The 18,074-nt window shown below is 54.1% G+C and overlaps 8 protein-coding genes across 8 annotated transcripts; 2 read left to right on the top strand and 6 right to left on the bottom strand.

The window, feature by feature from the left end:
- The first annotated feature begins 699 nt into the window (after window positions 1-699).
- Window positions 700-2,499, top strand: BU26DRAFT_519753 (putative thermatolerance membrane protein Dlt1). The gene has a single exon (XM_033829137.1). The coding sequence runs from the start codon at window positions 780-782 to the stop codon at window positions 2,076-2,078; it is 1,299 nt and encodes a 432-aa protein (XP_033682960.1). The 5' UTR covers window positions 700-779; the 3' UTR covers window positions 2,079-2,499.
- Window positions 2,500-3,154: 655 nt separating this feature from the next.
- On the bottom strand, window positions 3,155-4,376 carry BU26DRAFT_565377 (transcription initiation factor-like protein; the record flags this gene model as incomplete). The annotated part of the gene is made up of 8 exons (XM_033833391.1): window positions 3,155-3,174; window positions 3,231-3,317; window positions 3,371-3,573; window positions 3,624-3,662; window positions 3,802-3,820; window positions 3,867-4,017; window positions 4,112-4,273; window positions 4,329-4,376. 8 exons carry the CDS (start codon window positions 4,374-4,376, stop codon window positions 3,155-3,157), a joined length of 729 nt encoding a protein of 242 aa, XP_033682959.1.
- A 104-nt stretch (window positions 4,377-4,480) lies between these two features.
- BU26DRAFT_324410 (uncharacterized protein) lies at window positions 4,481-5,282 on the bottom strand. Its single transcript, XM_033822100.1, has one exon. It carries the CDS (start codon window positions 5,117-5,119, stop codon window positions 4,670-4,672), a length of 450 nt encoding a protein of 149 aa, XP_033682958.1. The 5' UTR covers window positions 5,120-5,282; the 3' UTR covers window positions 4,481-4,669.
- A 732-nt stretch (window positions 5,283-6,014) lies between these two features.
- On the bottom strand, window positions 6,015-7,549 carry BU26DRAFT_505727 (uncharacterized protein; the record flags this gene model as incomplete). Its single annotated transcript, XM_033826867.1, has 2 exons — window positions 6,015-6,149; window positions 6,263-7,549. 2 exons carry the CDS (start codon window positions 7,547-7,549, stop codon window positions 6,015-6,017), a joined length of 1,422 nt encoding a protein of 473 aa, XP_033682957.1.
- Window positions 7,550-9,084: 1,535 nt separating this feature from the next.
- Window positions 9,085-9,992, bottom strand: BU26DRAFT_505726 (uncharacterized protein; the record flags this gene model as incomplete). Its single annotated transcript, XM_033826866.1, has 2 exons — window positions 9,085-9,662; window positions 9,734-9,992. The coding sequence occupies 2 exons, from the start codon at window positions 9,990-9,992 to the stop codon at window positions 9,085-9,087; spliced, it is 837 nt and encodes a 278-aa protein (XP_033682956.1).
- A 319-nt stretch (window positions 9,993-10,311) lies between these two features.
- BU26DRAFT_519749 (uncharacterized protein) lies at window positions 10,312-11,186 on the top strand. Its single transcript, XM_033829136.1, has 2 exons — window positions 10,312-10,690; window positions 10,752-11,186. Exons 1-2 carry the CDS (start codon window positions 10,390-10,392, stop codon window positions 10,928-10,930), a joined length of 480 nt encoding a protein of 159 aa, XP_033682955.1. The 5' UTR covers window positions 10,312-10,389; the 3' UTR covers window positions 10,931-11,186.
- Window positions 11,187-12,232: 1,046 nt separating this feature from the next.
- BU26DRAFT_519748 (uncharacterized protein) lies at window positions 12,233-14,481 on the bottom strand. Its single transcript, XM_033829135.1, has 2 exons — window positions 12,577-14,481; window positions 12,233-12,518 (listed from the first exon to the last, which is right to left on the bottom strand). Exon 1 carries the CDS (start codon window positions 14,149-14,151, stop codon window positions 12,700-12,702), a length of 1,452 nt encoding a protein of 483 aa, XP_033682954.1. The 5' UTR covers window positions 14,152-14,481; the 3' UTR covers window positions 12,233-12,518; window positions 12,577-12,699.
- Window positions 14,482-15,588: 1,107 nt separating this feature from the next.
- On the bottom strand, window positions 15,589-17,939 carry BU26DRAFT_519747 (dimethylaniline monooxygenase). Its single transcript, XM_033829134.1, has 5 exons — window positions 17,770-17,939; window positions 17,638-17,718; window positions 17,052-17,524; window positions 15,926-16,998; window positions 15,589-15,876 (listed from the first exon to the last, which is right to left on the bottom strand). The coding sequence occupies exons 1-5, from the start codon at window positions 17,811-17,813 to the stop codon at window positions 15,784-15,786; spliced, it is 1,764 nt and encodes a 587-aa protein (XP_033682953.1). The 5' UTR covers window positions 17,814-17,939; the 3' UTR covers window positions 15,589-15,783.
- Between the last annotated feature and the right edge of the window lie 135 nt (window positions 17,940-18,074).

Raw genomic sequence — 18,074 nt, 5'->3', positions numbered from 1 at the left:
AGCCCCAAACCAACATCCGCCATGAAGCTCCTCATCTCGCTCCTCCTCGCCAGCACAGCCTTCGCCGTCAACCACAAAATCCAATGCTTCAGCGAGGAAAACTGCCAAGGCGATGCCGGCGCCGTCCGCGAGTTTGAATCCAACGACATAATCTGCGTGGAAACGAAAGGCCGCAAATCATGCTACTTCACCGATGGCTTCGACAACAACCTGGCGGGGCGAATCATTGGTGGAACACAGTGTGGAGCGTGTACGTATTGGGTTCCTACTTGAAGTTCGAGTTCCGGCTGATTGTGGATACGCTACAGATGATATCGCGACGGGGTGTACGACAGGCGGGCCATGTATCAATTTGATGCATCCAAATGGGGACTATTATGACTATTCCAGGGTCGATCAGGCGACGTCTAGCTTGTGTTTCGCAGGGAAGGAGAAGAGGGAGTTTGAGGCGTAGATGCGGGAGGACGAAAGGAGAAGCGCCGATGAGAGTATGGCATAGGGTGCTTGCGGGGAATAGCTAGAATGAAACGTATCGAGAGAAGCCTCTATTGCAAGATGGATTGTACAAAGTAACGATGTAGATGAAAGAACACACGCGGGAATGATGCGCGAGAGAGCCTTGAGCTGCATAAATGTGGGGTTCCACGTGCCTCTTCTTGGCAACCGCAGCTCCAAACACCGTTCCAATGACGCTCCTCACTCCCTTCTCTCGAAACACATCTCCAACCATGTAACACTATCCGCCCATAGTCGCCGATTAACCCCAGCATTCTTCCACAATGCGCGTCCCGACCCTCTTCCGCATCTGGTACTCCACCACCTACACCGTCCTCTTCTTCATCCTTGTCATTCTGCTCGCCATCACCCCCGCCGACACCATCTACCAGTCAATCAAGACCGCCGAAATCCAGAAGATCTTCGTCATCGGCGGCGTCTACGTGCTCACTATCCTCATCGTCCTACTCATATATTCCACGCGGCTTTACACGAATCGCAGCGTGCTGCAAGCGATCCCGAAACCGTATATACCGGTCGAGGAAGGCGAGGTGGGCAAGCTGGTTCGACGAATGGTGGTTAAGCAGCTGAGGAGGAGCGCGATTGTCGCGTGGGATGGCAGGCCGAGGGACGTGAGGGGTGAGGCGCGCAACGCCGAAGACGACGGAAGCAGGCCGGGAACAGCAGAGAGGCATCACAACCACAAGAGGAGGAGCCATGCGCATCCGGCGACTATAATCCCCATATCGGCAAAGTCCCCTCCTTGGGGCCACATATCGCATCCCGGCTGGGCGTCCCCGGCGTCTCCAGACCTGCCGAATCTGCAGTACTGGAACGTCATCACCGAGCTGCCAAACCTCATCGAAGCGAAAGCCGTTTCCCTCGCGCCGCCCGACCCGGCCGTCGAAACACACGCGCACGCCTTACAGACCACGCCTACGTTACCAGACGCGCAAATCGTCGCATTGCTCCAGCGCCCGCGGACATTGGGCTTGAGAGACTACCTTGCGCGATTGGCATCGTTTGGCGTGCTCAACCCACCCAGTCTGGGGCCGAGATTCCTCGCGCTATACGAATACGCGCGCTTCTCAACAAGCCCACTGACGGAAGACGAGTTCAGGGAGATAATGGCTGTGTTCGCAGAGATACTAAACGGCATGACAGATCTCGATCCCACCGTCATCGAGGAAGCGCACGCGCGGAGCATAGAATCCGACACGCGAAGTCTCGCGCCCTCCGTCTCGTCGAGCAGCTCGTCGAGGTCTGGGCTCCCATACACAACGCCAATGCTAGACAAGCAGTCCTTCGTCTCCGCAGAGAGCCCGCAGACTCTGCGAACGGCGCCGTCGCTCCAGCGTAATACCAGCGCGGGCGCGTATGCACGTCCACGAACGCCATCCACGCGATCGCTCGGCTCGGGCTCAGTGCGCATGAGATCGCAGCAACGAAGCCCGTCGACTATCCTACCGAATTCCTCATCCTCCTCATCCTCCTCCTTGCGCTCCGCGCAGTCCGTTGTGCGCTTGCATCCCAGCCCAGGAGAAGGCGACTTGCCCTACCAATACCATTTCGACGACGGCTAAGAAGTTTTGCACAGCAACGCATTATTCATCACCATATACCATTCAGTCCACGCTATCCGCGCCCAACGCGAGAAAGCACGGGAAGAGTGCCTGCCGAGGCTGCGCCTCATCCACGTTCCTACCTACCTACCTAAGCCGAGCCGCGAAAGAGGACAGGAAACCCGGTCCTCGCGAAAACAAGTCGAGCGAGGGGAAGCAAGCAAGTCCCGGAGTCACACGAGAGGCTCGGTGTCGCGCCAGGAGACAGACTAGCTCCTGAGAAATGTACAATAGAACTCCCACGGCGCCTGTGATACCCTATGAGTCTATGTGGCTCGCCTACACTATTATAATCATAATGCCTAATGTATACTGCGTCTATTTCACTGCAGTTGCATGACTCGTGATTGTCCTACGACTCACTCTACATGCCCCACGATGAAGCGCAATGCATTCGTGGATGAAGGAGCAGGCAAACACATTTCACTGGCGGGTCGAGTGCGTCACGCAATCATGGAAGCGCATAGGAGTTGTTTATGATGTCGTGGTGGTATTGCTACACATCCTATTCCACCGAAGAGTATCCTCCCCGGTCGCAAGGAAACCCACGATAAACGCATAAAACACAATCCATCGAGAAGACTCAGGCATCCATCGGCCGCCATCGGGAGCTTCTCCAGTGCAGACTTTTACGCCCGCACAGACCACCACCATCCATAATCATCCCCTGTTATCAATCTCGAGTCCGCTTCCGCCATTTCATCGCCGAATAATCGTACCGCGTGTAGAGAAGAGAGGAAGGAACAAGGTGCAAGCACCCCCTCCGTGAACGCAAATTACCGGAGGTCGTGAACTCCCAGCGCACCACTGCACAGATATTTCGCGTGCAGATGTCTAATTGTGTAAGGGGAAATGTTTTCGAAAGCCGAGGAAGGAAACCACCCATTCCGAAAGGATGAACCGAGACTCCGTGCAATGCCGCAGAACAGACAGGGGTGAACAAACAGGCCAAGACGGATGAAGGTCTATGACCCGAAGGTGACGAGTGGTATCGGGTAGAGAGGGGACCGAAACTCGTCCAGAGGGAGGCATATTCCTCACGACTTACGGAAGTCGCCTGGGTACAGTTAGCAAACATCTCAGAGATGGTACCTGTATTCCGAGGATACATACTCAGAACGGGATAGATGAGCTCGAAGGCCTGGTAGATCTCTTCGCGAACCTTAGCGCCCGTCAAGACGATCTTGCCCGAAACGAAGACTGGCAGTTCGATTAGTATATGTCTCAGTCTCATCGTCGCCGCGAAGACGTACTCAGCAAGACAATCTTCGGCTTCATCATTCGATAGATAAGCCCAGGGAACAGCTCAGGCTCGTAGCTCGAGAAGGTGTGATGACTCGAGGCAAGGCCCTCCAACCGGATCGGAAACTTGATGTCGCAGCTTCCGACGATGTTCTGGATCTTGAAGTCCGAGAACTTGGCATTGAAACCAAGCTTCTGGATGATACGGGCGTACCTGCATCTAGTCAGTTTGCTATTCTTGAGTACGGGTCAGAGACTACAAACTTGCGACTAGCTAATTTCGAATCGTCTTCACTCTTAGCGCTATTCGATTGTCAGTCAAGTTCCTCGAAACAGAGCAGGGTCTCGATGTCTTCAGACCTGCGTTCGCAAGCAAAATGCTAAGTAGCATTGGAATGAACGAAACGCAGGTCATCTAACGCGAAACGTGCAGTTCACATACCCGGTAACGACCATCTTACCTACGCAGGTTAGCATATGTCTTAGTTTGGTATTGATACCACGAACCTGACGCAAAGACCAATGCAGTGGTCTTGGGTTCTCGGATGCGCATGATGACAGCGGCGAAACGCTTAGGGTTGTACTCGGCGTTACGCGCATGGAGTGCGATGGTCTTGAGGTCGAGACGGGCAGATAAGTTCACTGTAGCAACTATGTTCTACAAAGGTAGAGGTGTTAGTCAATAGAGCTCTTCTAGCAACAACAGCGGGCACTCTGAGCCAAGACAGGCAGTTTGTACCGGCGAGGCTCACCTGAAGCGTCGGAATAATGCCTGAAGCATTCTGAGCGTCCGGAGTCGCCGCAGGAGTCGCAACGCCGTTGGTCTTGCTGGCATCGGGCTGAGCGTTCTTCTCGGAGGACGGCGGAGTGAGCTCAGCGGCGTTGGGATACGAGAGAGAGCCGGGCGCAATGAACTTCATTGACATTAGCATAGAGTAGGCACAGGAACAGACATCACGGTATGCTCACCGTCTTGGCCTGCGCGGCAGTCGACGGATGCGAAGTGAGGGAATCCATGATTCTTGTATTAGGTCGAGTGGTGAGCTCGAGGACGAAGCAGTGAGACGGTTCTTTGACGACTGCACCACAGGTCAGGACTATTCTACGAGGCGACGACGACGGACGGCCGGGCAGGGATCGAGATCGAGATCGCTCTTTGCGCGAGGTCGGTCGACGCCCTGGGACGACGTGGAGACTTTGGGGAGCGGGCGAGGAGCGTACCGCAGGCTAGAGAGGATCAACTGAATGACTCCCCGGTAAGCGTTCGCAAGTCTGAACCGTCGGTCGCCGGTCGATGTCGCTGAGGACAGCTATCTATGCAGAGTGTGGATGGAGACCAAGAGCGAAGCCAGCAAGCACTTGGTTGGGGGGTGTCGCGGATGCGATGTGGGTTGGAGGCTGCTCGCAAGGCTGTCGGCGGCGGAAAATGGCCAAGCGCCGATCGCAAAAACGCGCCTCCGGGTCTGAGAGAGCGAAAGTGTGCAGAAATGTGCACAAAGCGGTCGTGAGACGGATTCTAGACAGCGCGCAGATGAAAAGTTGGTGTTTTCAAGCTGCTGGCGCGGTGGGGGGCGGAGGGGTTGTTGGAGCGCAAGCTGAGCAGGCGAGCGGGAAAAGGTTTTGAAAGGGAGGCGGGAGCCTGGCTTTATATACTTGGGTGTCAGCCTGCGCGCACGGGCCGGCCGTGGCGAAGTGCGGCCTAGCGCGGCGGCCGCTTTTACGCTAGCAGCGTCCCTCACCGAGAAAAAGGGGCTGCCCATCAATGCACCGCGCGCTCTCCTTCACTGCACCTCCTGCGCCGCCCTGCAGCCCGGCGCGCCTCCCGAATATCTGTCCTCACGCCCGCAGCAGCGAGACGTGTCGCCGTGCGTCCACCGTCGAGCGCAGAGTTGTCGCCTGCACGACAGCGATGACGCCGCAATGATCGGGCACATCGGCCACACCGGCTCGCCCGAGCGCCCGCCCGCGGCCCAGCACCAACCGCGGCTATAGCCACTCGTTCCCACCGGCGACGAAAAATCCCACCTTCACCAACGGCTTCCTCGCTGGTGCAGCGGAGACGGCTGGCCGCGATGCGACGACGCGCATGGAATGCACTCGAATGACCCGGCCCTGCCTCGCTCACCGGTCGCTTCTAGCCACCAGGCAACCCCGGCCGCCCGCTCGCACAATCGAACGACGACGGAATAATCGCTTTGGGGGGCAAGGGATAATAATGCAGAAGACGAGCGCCATCAGAAGCGACAAAGAGGACAGCAGTGCACTTATTTGCGCGCTGCGAAGTGCCGCCCTTTGTCGTTCCTTGGTTTGCCGCTCACGGCAATTTTCCCCGCCCCCAGAGCGCGCAGAGGTGATGACTCACTGAGAGCCTCACAGCCTCCTTTGCTCGCCGCTTCAAGTGACGCGTCTCAGCGAACGGAGTCGGCTCGCGAAGACCTATCACATCCTCAGCATTCGCGCGCAGTCGCATTATTGAATGATACGTCTAATTCTGATGTTCTTGGCAGTGAGCAGTCGAATTGACGACGCCCGCTCGTAGGCTTGGCATTCACATGCTAATTCTACTCGTCACTCTGGCCGAATCAGTCTCCAACATGAGCGTATCTACGCCTCGCAAAAATCAGTGTCCATCTCTTGTCTGTAATCGCAACTGTACTAAGCACCAGATGCCACAGGTTCCTTGCTTGCGAAAATGCCATTGTCAATTTCCAGAGCGAGGGATGTCCCAGCGTGAGGCCCTTCCAGCGCCCATCGAACGCCAGACTCGACACCGTAACATGGACTGAAGCACTTCGGCCCTATTAGTACCGTCTGCGAGCGGGAGGGCATATGGGCGAGCCCTAGAGTTGATCACACGTTAGACTTCCTCTTGTGTCGCTGTGTAAACATGTTGGTGGACTCACCTCGTTATCATCTGGGACGCTGTCGAGCAGTTCCCACAGGCCTCCACGCTTAGCAGGAGGAGTATAGGCGGGCGGCGGCGGCGACTTGAACAGATGGTCTAGACTGTACTCATTCCCAATGCGCGCTTTGGGCGCCTCAACCATCGGTGTCTGGATGGGCGAGCGCCCAAAGTTTCCAGTGAGGCTATACAGACCCTCGAAGTGCAACTGCTCTCCCGATGTGGGCTTCGCGGGCATGCCTTTTAGTTTCTGGAATTCAGGGCGAGGCAGTGGCTTAGGCTCGAGCATGCTCTTCATGGCAGTAAACGTGGTGCCGAGCTCTACCGGCGGCTCCACGGGTTGCGCTCGAACACCCAAGCCCTGTTGCCGGGGGGCTAGGAAGGGTTTACGGGAGGGAAATTCGCAGAGGTTGGGCTCTATTTTGTCCGTCTCGTGATGTAGTCGCTTTCGAGCGAGTGGAAGCAGGGCGTCAGTGAAGTCGGAGCGTCCGCGGCGGCCGGTAGGTACCTCTTCGAATGCGATGCGCTCGACACGGGTTTCCTTGGGCGGTGTCGGTGGCTTTGTAGCCTTGGCCTTGGTGGTAGTATTGAGGTCGTCCTCAGAATCATCCTCCACCGGCTCCTCTTCCTTTTCAGACTCGCTGGGCTGGAAGTCGTCAGAAGCGCTGTCGTCCTCCGAAACCGCGGACCGCTCCTCTACGTCGTCTTCCTCTTCATCCACAGTCTCCCAGAGCTCGTCCTCCTTTTGGTTCAACCAAATGCACGGCTTCTTCTCCTCGATCGCATCCATCAGCACTCCATGTCCATGTGCATACTCGCCCCTCAAGTGCTTGACAAGCCCGTACAGCTGCTCGCATATCTGCGACAGCCACACCTCGTCGTCCTTGTCCCCCTTGTCGTAGAAGCCTCCCTCCCCCGTCAGGCTCTTGACCAGCGAGGAGAACAGCCGGACGGTATGCGCCCTCCCGCTCGCGCCCTCGCCCAAGCGCGACATCTTAGCCGAGCGCCCGTTGACCTCGCGCCTGATGTGCTCGAAGAGCTGGTACATCTTGTCACCGCCTTTGTTCAGCCCTTCTTCGTTGAAGTGTGGGTGCAGGAGATATGCGTCGCGGTACGCGGTCCATCGTAGGAGAAAGCTGTCCGTGGTTACCAATTTTGCGAGAAGGGTTTCTGCATCGCTTATGCAGAGGAGCTTGAGGACTTTTTGGAGGGATGCGGTGATGAGGGGGTGCTTGCTTGGGTTGGTGCACTGGAGGCTTTCAGTCCCGGCGATGTCGGCGGGCGCCATGGCGGAGTAGTGGTGCGATGTACGAAAGATGGTGAGGGGGAAGACAAAAGTTTGACTGGGCGCAAAATAAACTTGAAAAGGTAGGAGAGATCGGCGTGTTTGGTGAGGTTTGTGGAGGACGGTTGCTATGGTGTCAGTGTTGATGCATCAGCTTGCCGGTGAAGTGTTTGCGTCCGACCGTTGTCGGATGGTGCTGCTCAACACCACCACCAAGCAATTGCCCCACAGGATCGCAAGGTAACTTGAATCCCATTCGCATTCCTCTCTCTCTTTGACTCTTCGAGAACCGTCTCAGTCCATGGGAGGACGCTATTCAACCCTTCGCACATTCTACACTATCACTATCCCAATTCCCACGTAACAAATGATCAACCAGCCGGCAAGGTCGAACTTCTCACCACCACTTATGCCCATCCATGACTACCCTCCGAATCCTCACTATCCCTGCTCTGATTTGTCCCCGTCTCTAGTGCGCGATCAATGCAGGCATCGCATCTGGCATCGGTCGAAACCGTTGTATCCGACGAGCTCGTGCAGGGCCGGCCGTTATTGAAGTCGTTACAGAAAGCGGTCTGGACTTGGCCGGTGAGATCGGTGTCCCCGCAGTCGGGGCAGTGAGTTGCGGCGCGAGTAGTTGCGCACATGATCCTCGCTGGCCTAGAGTCTGTTAGAGGTGTCGATGAAATGGTAGGTCACAAACTGTGTTTTCTGTGTTTGTGGATGAAGTCGGTTCAACAGCTAGCCCGAAGAGGTATTGGGACAGTCGGAGAGTTTCGGGTGAAGTAGCTATTCTTTCTTTCTTGTCTGAGGGTCAGGCTAGATATATATATTCCATAGTTCTTCCCAAGGCAGACGGCAAGGCAGGCGGCAGGCTCGTGGCACATTATGGTTGGCTGAAGTTGGAAGCAACAGCCTCGTGAGATAAGAGATCGAGACGCCGCCCCGCTGCGATCTTGACCCTAGGTAGCCCTCTGCCCCTGTTTCAAATGCGGCTCTTCGCAAATATTCAGGAACGGCGGAGTAAGACATGAGTGTGACACAGTTATTCGAGCCCCACCATCTCAAAAGTGATATTGTCACGCTTCAACGCTTCCCCTTCCATGAAACCATGCACGTAGGCACCTCCGACGAGCTGATATCGAGGGCTGTCCGCAATCTTCCTCAGGATCAGTGGAACCCTGCAACCCGGAACGATCCATACATTATCGCCTTCACGCAGCGACTGCGTACCGAGACCGAAGAAGCCTTGCATTGTTCGGAAGGGCCTTAGCAGCATCGCGTGTGAGAAATGGACATGGTAAAGCGAAGCACGATGAGCCAAAGAGGTAAGATAATTCGGGTCCCGTTCACAGTCCTCTCTCGCTTTGATAATCGCTTCAGTCGATGGGAGAATGCTGCTTGACGAGACGCGTATTGGGAAAGTAGTCGACTTTGGCGGATGGTTCTTGGCACCATTCAGAAAAAGATCCTGTAGATGTGCCGAGATGTAGGAGTGGTATTAGAATTTCTGTCATCATACTCGCCTGACTTTATCCCTACTGAGGAATACTTTGGACGTTGTTGGTCGCACTCCCGCTCGTTCCAACGAATACAACTAGAACGGCGGCATACGTCGCCGTAGCGGTAATGGTGTCCTTGTTACTCGTCTCAAATACAAGTCCCAGAACCAGAGCGAAGAGGACGAGAGCCACCGAGGCAGTGACAAGGCTCTTTGTTAGAGACGCGTCCAGGACCATGACGACCATGGGTATGATTAAAGCACAGCCGCCTGTCGTGCCTATAATGAATCTGGCGAGCGCATCGAGAAATTTTGAATAGACTTCGGGTGTCATGCCGGCAGAGTAATCAGACCGTCTTGCTCGTCTCTCAGCTTCGGTCCAAGATAGACGACTCGGTAGCACCTTTCGGAGAAGTTCGCGGACTCCGTCCTTGGGCTGTACGATCTTCTTCCGCAGCGTTCGGTACGCGGTGTCATATGGGTGGTTCTCCGTGTTGGGATACGGACTCGCCAAACCTGGAAACGCACCATGAAGCGAAATTCGCCTGTCGAGCCCGTAGATATACGGTAGGTCCTCTAGGTCTGTTATGAACTTGAAATCTCGAATTGCATCGGCTAGCTCGGGTCAGCGAGAAGAGGCTCTGTAGATATAGTTCTACGTGTAGTCATTATTCGTGAGTGCTTACCGTATTGGCGTAGTCTCTTCCGAAGGCATTCCATCTGGTCAGCAGAAGTGGTTCGGTTGTGCTCCACGGCGCCCTTGATGCGGGCAATCTCGTTCAAGAGATGTGTAAGGTTCATGATCTGCAGCCTGCCGAATTGCCCGACAGGGGGCTCCTCCCGTTCCTCTTCAGCATACTGAACCAAGGATTGCCAATAATCGACCGCTAGTCCGTTTGCATTGCCCTCCACATTGACTATATCCGCGGGAGGAGGCATTGTCATGGCGTTTGAACTCCGACCCAAATGTGTAACGACGATGATGGCCTGCCAGAACTAGGGGGCGCGGAATCCTGACGACTCAACGCGGCCACGGTCACAAAGGGTTGTGGTGTTGCGATGGCGGATATCTCCAGGCCTTCTGCGCGTGAAATTTTGGGGCCGGTTTGTTCGGCGTGGCGCAGTTCAGAGTCCGCTGCGGTATTGATGTGGATTAATCTGATTGGCCGCAAGCATCGCCCAGGGCGCAATTGACAGGGCGGTGCTGACGGGGGCAGGCATTGGGCCTCGTTCCACAGCCAAAAATTAGGCGCCCTCAGCTTCACACATCCCCACATCAACTCCTCATCTCCCCAACGCATTATCAGCGTACGAATTTCGGACCACAAAGAAGCGAGCCAAGATGCCAAAGAGCAGCGACAGGATCAAGTATCCTCGCACCTCGCTCATTCGCCCTTCGAGAAACACGGGCCTCACCGGGAAAACCGTGTTGATTGCAATCATCACCTTGCTGGGCGAGGTGGTAGACCTGGTGGAATCGCTCGACTCTGGGGGATGGCACCTTTTCAAGCGCAAGAACACGGCACTAGCGGTAGCTCAGAAGAAATTGTGCGATGGTATTGTCGACGGTGCAAACTCCCTGACCGAGCTCTTTAATCGGTCAGTTGCTAATGGGCGCCGCCTGCCGCATTGGAAGCCTCCTCGTAAGTTTAAGGCGTTTCTGCCAGTATTTTCACTGTAGCTTACATGAGTCATTTTTTGCAGCTGCAGGACTGCCCCCGTATCGCAACAGGATTATTAGAGAGCTCAAAATGCCGTTGGAGATTGCGGCCAGGGAGCCTTTCGAAGACATTGTTGGCCTCGAGGGGTTCGAAGCCACCGCCGAAACCATCCTCTCGGGTCTGCATCAAGAGGTTGAGGCCTGGCTTGAGGAGTGTTTCTGAGCTACTCTCATGTAACAGCACTCGGATGGCTCGTGTCGCTTTCCCCTAACAACGTGTCCAGACTATGGTATCAGGTGTCATAACGCGGCCTCGTCACAACCTGAATTGCGGAGCCTGATGGCAAATCGCGGTACGCCGTGATATGTAAAGGGCCTTCTCATGAGCGTGTTAGCGTCGCTCAGGCCATGGTCCAGTGACTAAACAATGTAATTTTTCAAGATGGAGATTACACACAGAAATCATCAATCAATCATCACTCATCTACCACTTGGTATGCCCGCCTCCTGCCCGGACAACTGCCGCCCAGCACTCTCGCATAGATTGAATATACTCCCTGTAGTCTGCAACCTCAATCTTCTCCCACTCCTTCAAGAATTGCTTTACTTCAGCATCAGTCTTTGGAAAGCGCTTCCTAAGCCTGTACTTTAGCATCTGCTAGACGTTCTCGCCCGTGCCGTTTGTTAAGTCTTCAAAGGAGACCTCTCCGGTGTCCATCCCCCATGTGTGTGAGAGTATCCTCAGCCGGAATCAATTTACACCAGCCCACTGCGCCGGTATCTCCGGACTGCCGAGCTTGCTTTCACCCCTTTACTGTAGACTAGGACTCCTATGATCAAGGAAAAGCTCCGTGAAAGAAATGGACTCTATACCTGTAACTTGGAAAAGCTCTCCCTTAGATGCGCACGCCTCCGTTATTTCATCCAACTTGGAAGCTTCTACGCTTAAAATGTGTTTACCGTCTCCGAGGCCGATTTTGCATTTCTGTGGGCGGCTGCCGGCCGCCGCGTACGAGCCGTATCCTGTAACACGTAGGCCTATGAACTTAGTGATGCTCCAGTCTGGAACCCAAGACGGTAGTCCTGGAACTTCCTGAAACTCTTCTCCCTGCACACAGCTGAGAAGGAGAAGGTTGTCGCTGTGGGATAGGATATATTTCGCGGCTGTAACGTACACCTCAGCCTCGGATGCAGTATACGTCGGAAAAAGGTCTGCATGTCCGAGACTGAGCTGCGAGTACACCTTATCTCTTGGGTCTTGGCAGAGGGATGGACGGCATCGGATGAGTGCGTACAGGAGCCCGTCGCTGGACGATGATGTCCATGCCTTCTTGGTCGCTGATAGTATTTCTGGGGTGTTAAGCCACCGGGGCGCACTGGCACATTTTGCTGATCCAAAGAGGTTGGGCTCCTTGAAGAAGTATGTCCAACTAGATGTTGCAAGGAATCGAGAAACGCTCGTCAGATATTCGAAGGTACGCAATAGCTGCCGCAGCGCACTGAGGCCTCTCTCGCAAGAATGACTCCCTGAATGATCCAAGCCCTCCTGAACCAGGTTCTTTCGAAGAAGAGAGCTAATGCTTCCCAATGGTTTAGGTTCATCAAGATGTTGGCGGCCGTTGGTTGCACATGATGCGGAAATATGCTAGACCTTTCTGTAGATGATAATGAAACGAGCGCATTGATTAAATCGAAAGCCAGTCGGGTTGAAACCTTGCTCTAATAACGACCCGGGCCGCGGCTTTGTATATTTCAGCCATGAGGTTTACCTGATGGCTCCGCTCCAAAAGATCGGCTTGGTTGATACATAACTGATAGACGTCAGCGAGCGAGGTGTGCAAGTCGTCCTCAGCAAAATCCTCGGCTCACCTACTATAGGTTTCCGTTAGTCACCCTCAGGGCACAGAACGCTAACGAAGCTTGAACTGGATACCCATGCGGTCGCGACTTCTGTTATAACGGTTTATGATGTACAACAATCACTCTTCAATTTCAATCGACTTCTTCGCGATCTCGGAACGGCCAGCCCGTCCGGAATGCTTGGATATCTTCCTCATCCCCTTCACATTGTAGTCGAATCTCTTCCTTTAGCTCTCCAAGCTGCTTCTTCGCTTCCTCATAATCCTCATTTCGGACCCACCCCTCCTCAGTCATATTAGAAACTCTCTTCCGCCACTGCTCCATGACTACGCTCATCTTCAGCCAGCCGTCCTCAATCTCTGCAAATTCGTCTAGTTCAGTTTGATCAAACCGCACCGGACACTTGATATCCTCAACATCGGGTAAGTGCTCCCAGAACTGGGTTGTGCGTATGATAGCTCCTTTAAGGGTTATGAGATTGCCTTCCCACTGTCGGCCGGCCCTATCTACGAGCATCTGACGACCGAGAAGAAGGGGGTCACGCAGAGCTGCGATGTGGTGCTGGTTGAAATGGCCATTGAGCACACGGTAACCGAAGAAGAGGAGGCGCCGGCGATAAAGCTCGCGCGCCGCTGCCTGCTCTTCCACGTGCAAGCATGCCAAGTCATCTGGAAGCTTAGGCTCCACTAAGTCGGGGGAAAGCTCATCGTCTGGGTTCTCAAATGCGCGCGGATAGCCAGCCGCGAGGAGCTGTGGCTGGATGATGGTGTGCTGCCAATCGATGAGACACGAGATCCGACCAGTCTCGGGTGAGATGAATATATTACCGGGGGTGAGGTCCGGGTGACGAAGAGTAGGCAGGTTGAAGGGATGTGCAGGGTCTTTCGGCAGCAGGTGTGGCGTCAACAACTGGTAGCACTTCAGAAGCTTGAGATAGTCCTCTGGACGTTGAAATCCCAGCCCCAAGGTGTTGTGGGGGAAGTCGGGTTCCATCGGTTTACCGTAACGCAGTGTCCAGTCCATCTCTTTTTGTGCTATTGATTGAAGATATTCAACGTGGCTTTTCCATGGTCCGCGATTCAACTTCAGCCCAGTTCTTTTACCGTACCAGAACATATAGTCGGCAATAGGTCCAATGCAAAATCGATCTGCTTCTGCAGTACGCTCTTCCCTGTACAGCGGAGCCTGAAGCCCATATGGAATGTCCTTCTTGAAGTACAAACTACCCGTGGCGCTGAAAGGAATTTGGAAAAGTCTCTTTTCAAGTTCAACGAAGCTATGGGCAAGTCTTCTTATCTCAAGGTCTTGAAGGTCCAGCCACCTGGATGCGAGGCAAATTCCAGGAGCTCTCTCCATAAGAATATATTCGGCACCGACAGGGCTCTCCGCCGTTGCGGAGTAGCTGTATACTTCCGGGACAGGGAGGCCTTGCAATCGAAGAAACGTAAGGGTGGCGGCCTCGCTAGCGGTAGCGTAATACTCTGGTCGGCTGATGTGGTATGGGATCTTGGCGATCAACTCGAAACCGTCCTGTAATACCAAAATGAAGACTCGATTGAAGCCTCCCTCGGCTAGCCTTCTCATACTGACGACCTTGCCATGTTGGTTGCCAACAGAAGCTTCGGCTGCACGTTGCAGAGCTTCGATGTTGAACTCAACATGACGTTCCTTCAACCTGACGTCCTCATTGAACAGATATCGGCCAGAAGTGTACGAGAATAAGGATGCATTGTCGGAGGTATCTACGCGGAGAGAGAACAATCAGCAATCGCCAGTGTGGCACGACCAAGCATCATTCACCCATTCCGCGTGCCAAAGTCTGGGGTGCTTTTGGCGATATAGAGGTAGAGAATGATCTTTGGGCCGCGCCGCGATTGAAGGGGAGGATGGAGAGGACGCGAAAGCGGGACATTGTCGAGGATGGGGATGATTGTGAAGGACAGCGACGCGCGCTGGTTGAAGGCGCGAGAAGCTTGGGCCCTCAAATGACGCATACGCTAGGAACAGCAAAAACTACCGCCTCACGACTTTGTTGCTATCAGCCTTGCGAGGCTCCGAGCTTCGCCACAACAATACAGAAATAACCGCTACGGTACTCGCCGCCATCAACTTTGCTAGGCGCGACTGCATATGGCGTTAACTCAATTTGAGAGGATCGCGGCGACAAGAGGTGCTCCTCCGACCTTCGCCGCAAACTAGGTAGAATTTAGAATTCAAACCGGTTTATAACAAGGTGATCTAGTTAAAGAGCAGACGAGGCGACGCAAAGAGATACCCTATCATCGTAAATGATAGATTTCAATTTTAAAAACCTAGACAGTAAAGCTTCTAACCCCGCATAGAATCAAACACCTCACAAAATAGAGGTCCTAGCCTCGGAGTTTCTGCATCGTTTGATTCAGGATCGATCGGCTTAGGTGCAAATGACGTCGACCCATAGAGTACAGCGGAGATCCTAGTCCTAACTTTGCGAACAGAGAAGCAGGAAGTCGTGTAGATTCCCTGTGACTGATATTTCTTTCTCGTTGCTAATGATACTGCGTTGCTTCAAGCGGACTCTCGACCTTGCCCCGCGCTTCGTATTCTGCATATGGTGGTCCCCAAGTATACGAAAAGGCGAAGAACAGCGGCTCCGAGCTTAGAGGGACGACCTCGAGCGTACATCGCACCATATCTGAGCCTGTCGCTGCCGGCTCGACCCTCAGCAGCCGAACCTGCCCTTCCTTCAAAAGCAGTTCTTCGTAGATGCCCATGCCTGCTGAATCCGAGACGCAGCCTTCTCTGTGGGTCTCCAAAATACACTGAAGGCGTTCAGGCTGGCGCCGATTTTGGTCAAACGACGTAGACTCCAAGATGCAAGCGATGTTGGCTATGGAGTGGCGAGGTTTACCCAGCAGTAGTGGTGGAAAACGTAATGACTGCCTGGAAGGACGGGCTTATATGCCACGAGAGAATGCCATGAGGAACACAACTGCTGGAGGAGATCTTCAATAAGAACGCAAGTATCTTTGTAAGCTTGACAGCGCATTCAGGAGCGATCATGGCGCTTTTCGGGGCGACTGGGTGGAAGAAGATTCCAGTAGCTGCAGGAGCTGTATATCCGCTGTTGGTGCTTGCTGAAAGATATGATTGAATGGAAAGCAAGGGAGGAGAGGGCTAGTCTCTGGCACCAACGACTTGATACGGAAACGCTAGCTAAAGATATCCCGTCGAAGATCATACGACAGGTTTCTCCTTCGGTATGAAGCCACACAGCTCCAGTATCATCGCCGCAGTATTGACCATCCCATAGAATATCATGGGTATCACCTGAAATCCACATTAGCATAACCCAGCGACGAAGCAATGGCGTACTTACTCCAAAGAACAAATTGCCAAGAATACCTCTCCGAGTAATGGTCTCAGCCAACTCTGTCCTAGCGATTTTCGGCGCCTCCTCCGACTTGAAAGGCCCCATGAGCCTATAGAAAGTGACAAAGGAAGCACCGAAGCAATACGTGAAGAGAATCTTCAAGCCATGGGCTCTCCAGAGTTCGACCAGTCCTGGTGCACCGCCGAAATCCTTCGCGAGGGTGCTCATATATGCACTATGGTCAACGCCGTATTGGATCCGCGAGCTCTCGCGCGCAAGCAGGTGATAATGCGGCGGATCCTTGGGGATTTGCATCCGGGCGGTTATGAGCGCCGTCCACCACATGGCCTGTTGCTCCGCGATGGGCGGAATAGCGCCTACGCCTGGCCGCACGAAGCCGATGAAGGCAATATCAGGTCGCGAGGGTGCGATGATATTTCGTATCGTAGCGTCTGACGCTGTGGGGTAAGACGAATCGAGCCAGGAGAAGACCTGCTTGTAGCCCGTACAGTAGACCACGCAGGTGGGCCGTACCTCCGCGTTCTTCATGCGTCTCCAGTCTTTCCTGTCTTCTCTTTTCTCGAAAATGACCTTGCCTGTCTCGTCAATGCGCTGAGGGAATGTGCACGTATCGACCCATCGCTTCGAGTTCGCGTCTTCAGGCGGATCGACATAACCATTGCCTAGGAACCCAAGTGGGTGCTTCTCCTGATACGGTCGATTCAAATATGGCATCGCCTTGCTACTCTTATTCAAGAACACATATGCTCTTCCTAGTCGGTCATTCGGCAGTGCGCCAACATGCTGGTTCATGCCAGCTTGGGTTCCGGTTAAGAACCATAGCACACGCTTAATCACAAAGTCGGAAACAAACCATCGCAGACGGCTGGCGGCTATGGCGCGGTGGACGTATGCAGTTTCGAATAGGTTGGTGATGAGACCATCGATGGGCAGTCCGCCCTTGAATTGCTTGCCGAAGACTTGGAACCGAGAGAGCGCTTTGGGGAAGGATAGGAAGCCAGTTCGGAAGCACATTGTCACGGAGTTGGCGTCGGCTTTGATTGCCTCGTAGGCGATATCTACAAACGGCGTCAGTGAGCGTTGAAGATGTGCGATCCGTCCGCGTCCTTACCCATAGCCGTCTCGCCGCATCCCAGGATGAGCACATCTCGACCTGTGAGCTGGGATCTCTGCTTATACTGGGACGAGTGATACGCTTCGCCCTTTACATTCTCGATCCCGGGGATATTGGGAATGTTAGACTGGACATGGAGTCCCGTGCAAATCGCAATATGGGAGCAATCAAACGTCCTTTCCCTTCCGCCTTGCTGCTTGTCGACGTACTTGACTCGATGCTTCCACTTCTGATCTGAAGACTTTTCTAGAGGCTGAATTTGGGTGACACGGCATCCGAGCTTGATGAGCGGCCCTAGGCCAAACCGGTCGACATACGATCTGAGATACTCAACGTATTGAGGTAATGAGATGTGGTCCGGCGTTGATAGTGGGAAGCGGTGGTCCGAGAAACTCGTTAGTTGCTTGGATGAGACGAGCTCGGCGTTTTCGTAGGAGCGGTATTGGAACGTGCCCCCGACGTCGTCTTCTCTGTGCAAGTCTTAGCTAGCAGTATAAGAAGTGGTAAGAAAAGGATAGTTGCGGATTCGAGTATTGATGGACTGTGCAAAAGAGTTAAGGGACGAGGGGATAAGGCTACCCACGCTTCAAAAAGGGTCGCTTCTATCGGTCTGTCTGGAGTCGATGCTTCCAACAGCGTCTTTAGCGTAGTCAAACCACCTGGGCTTTTCTACTGTTAGCCTGAGTACAGTATCAGCTCTGTTCAGATCGTGTACCCTGCCCCGATGACAGCGACGCGCATTGCGTCACGTCCCGCCATTCCCGCACTAAGCGATCCGATTCCACGAGCTCAGCAGCACTCCGGCACTTTGCTTTAATCGAAATGAGCGAGCAATCCTCAGACCTCAGAAAATCGGTGCATTCTCAGGATATCACGCATGCTACGTACGTACGCACGTGCAACATATGCTAGCGGGAAGAACCTTGGAAGGCTCGGTCCGTCGGACCCCCGACCCAATCAGAACGCCTAGAGTAAGCATTTGTTTGCTCCCATCTCGCATGCCAGCAAACCCCCTGATAC

This window comes from Trematosphaeria pertusa, assembly GCF_010094035.1.
Source record: "Trematosphaeria pertusa strain CBS 122368 unplaced genomic scaffold BU26scaffold_8, whole genome shotgun sequence".
In the NCBI taxonomy this organism is placed as follows: Eukaryota; Fungi; Ascomycota; class Dothideomycetes; order Pleosporales; family Trematosphaeriaceae; genus Trematosphaeria; species Trematosphaeria pertusa.
Note: the sequence above shows the minus strand (reverse complement) of the source record. Positions and strands in the feature narration are given on the sequence as shown.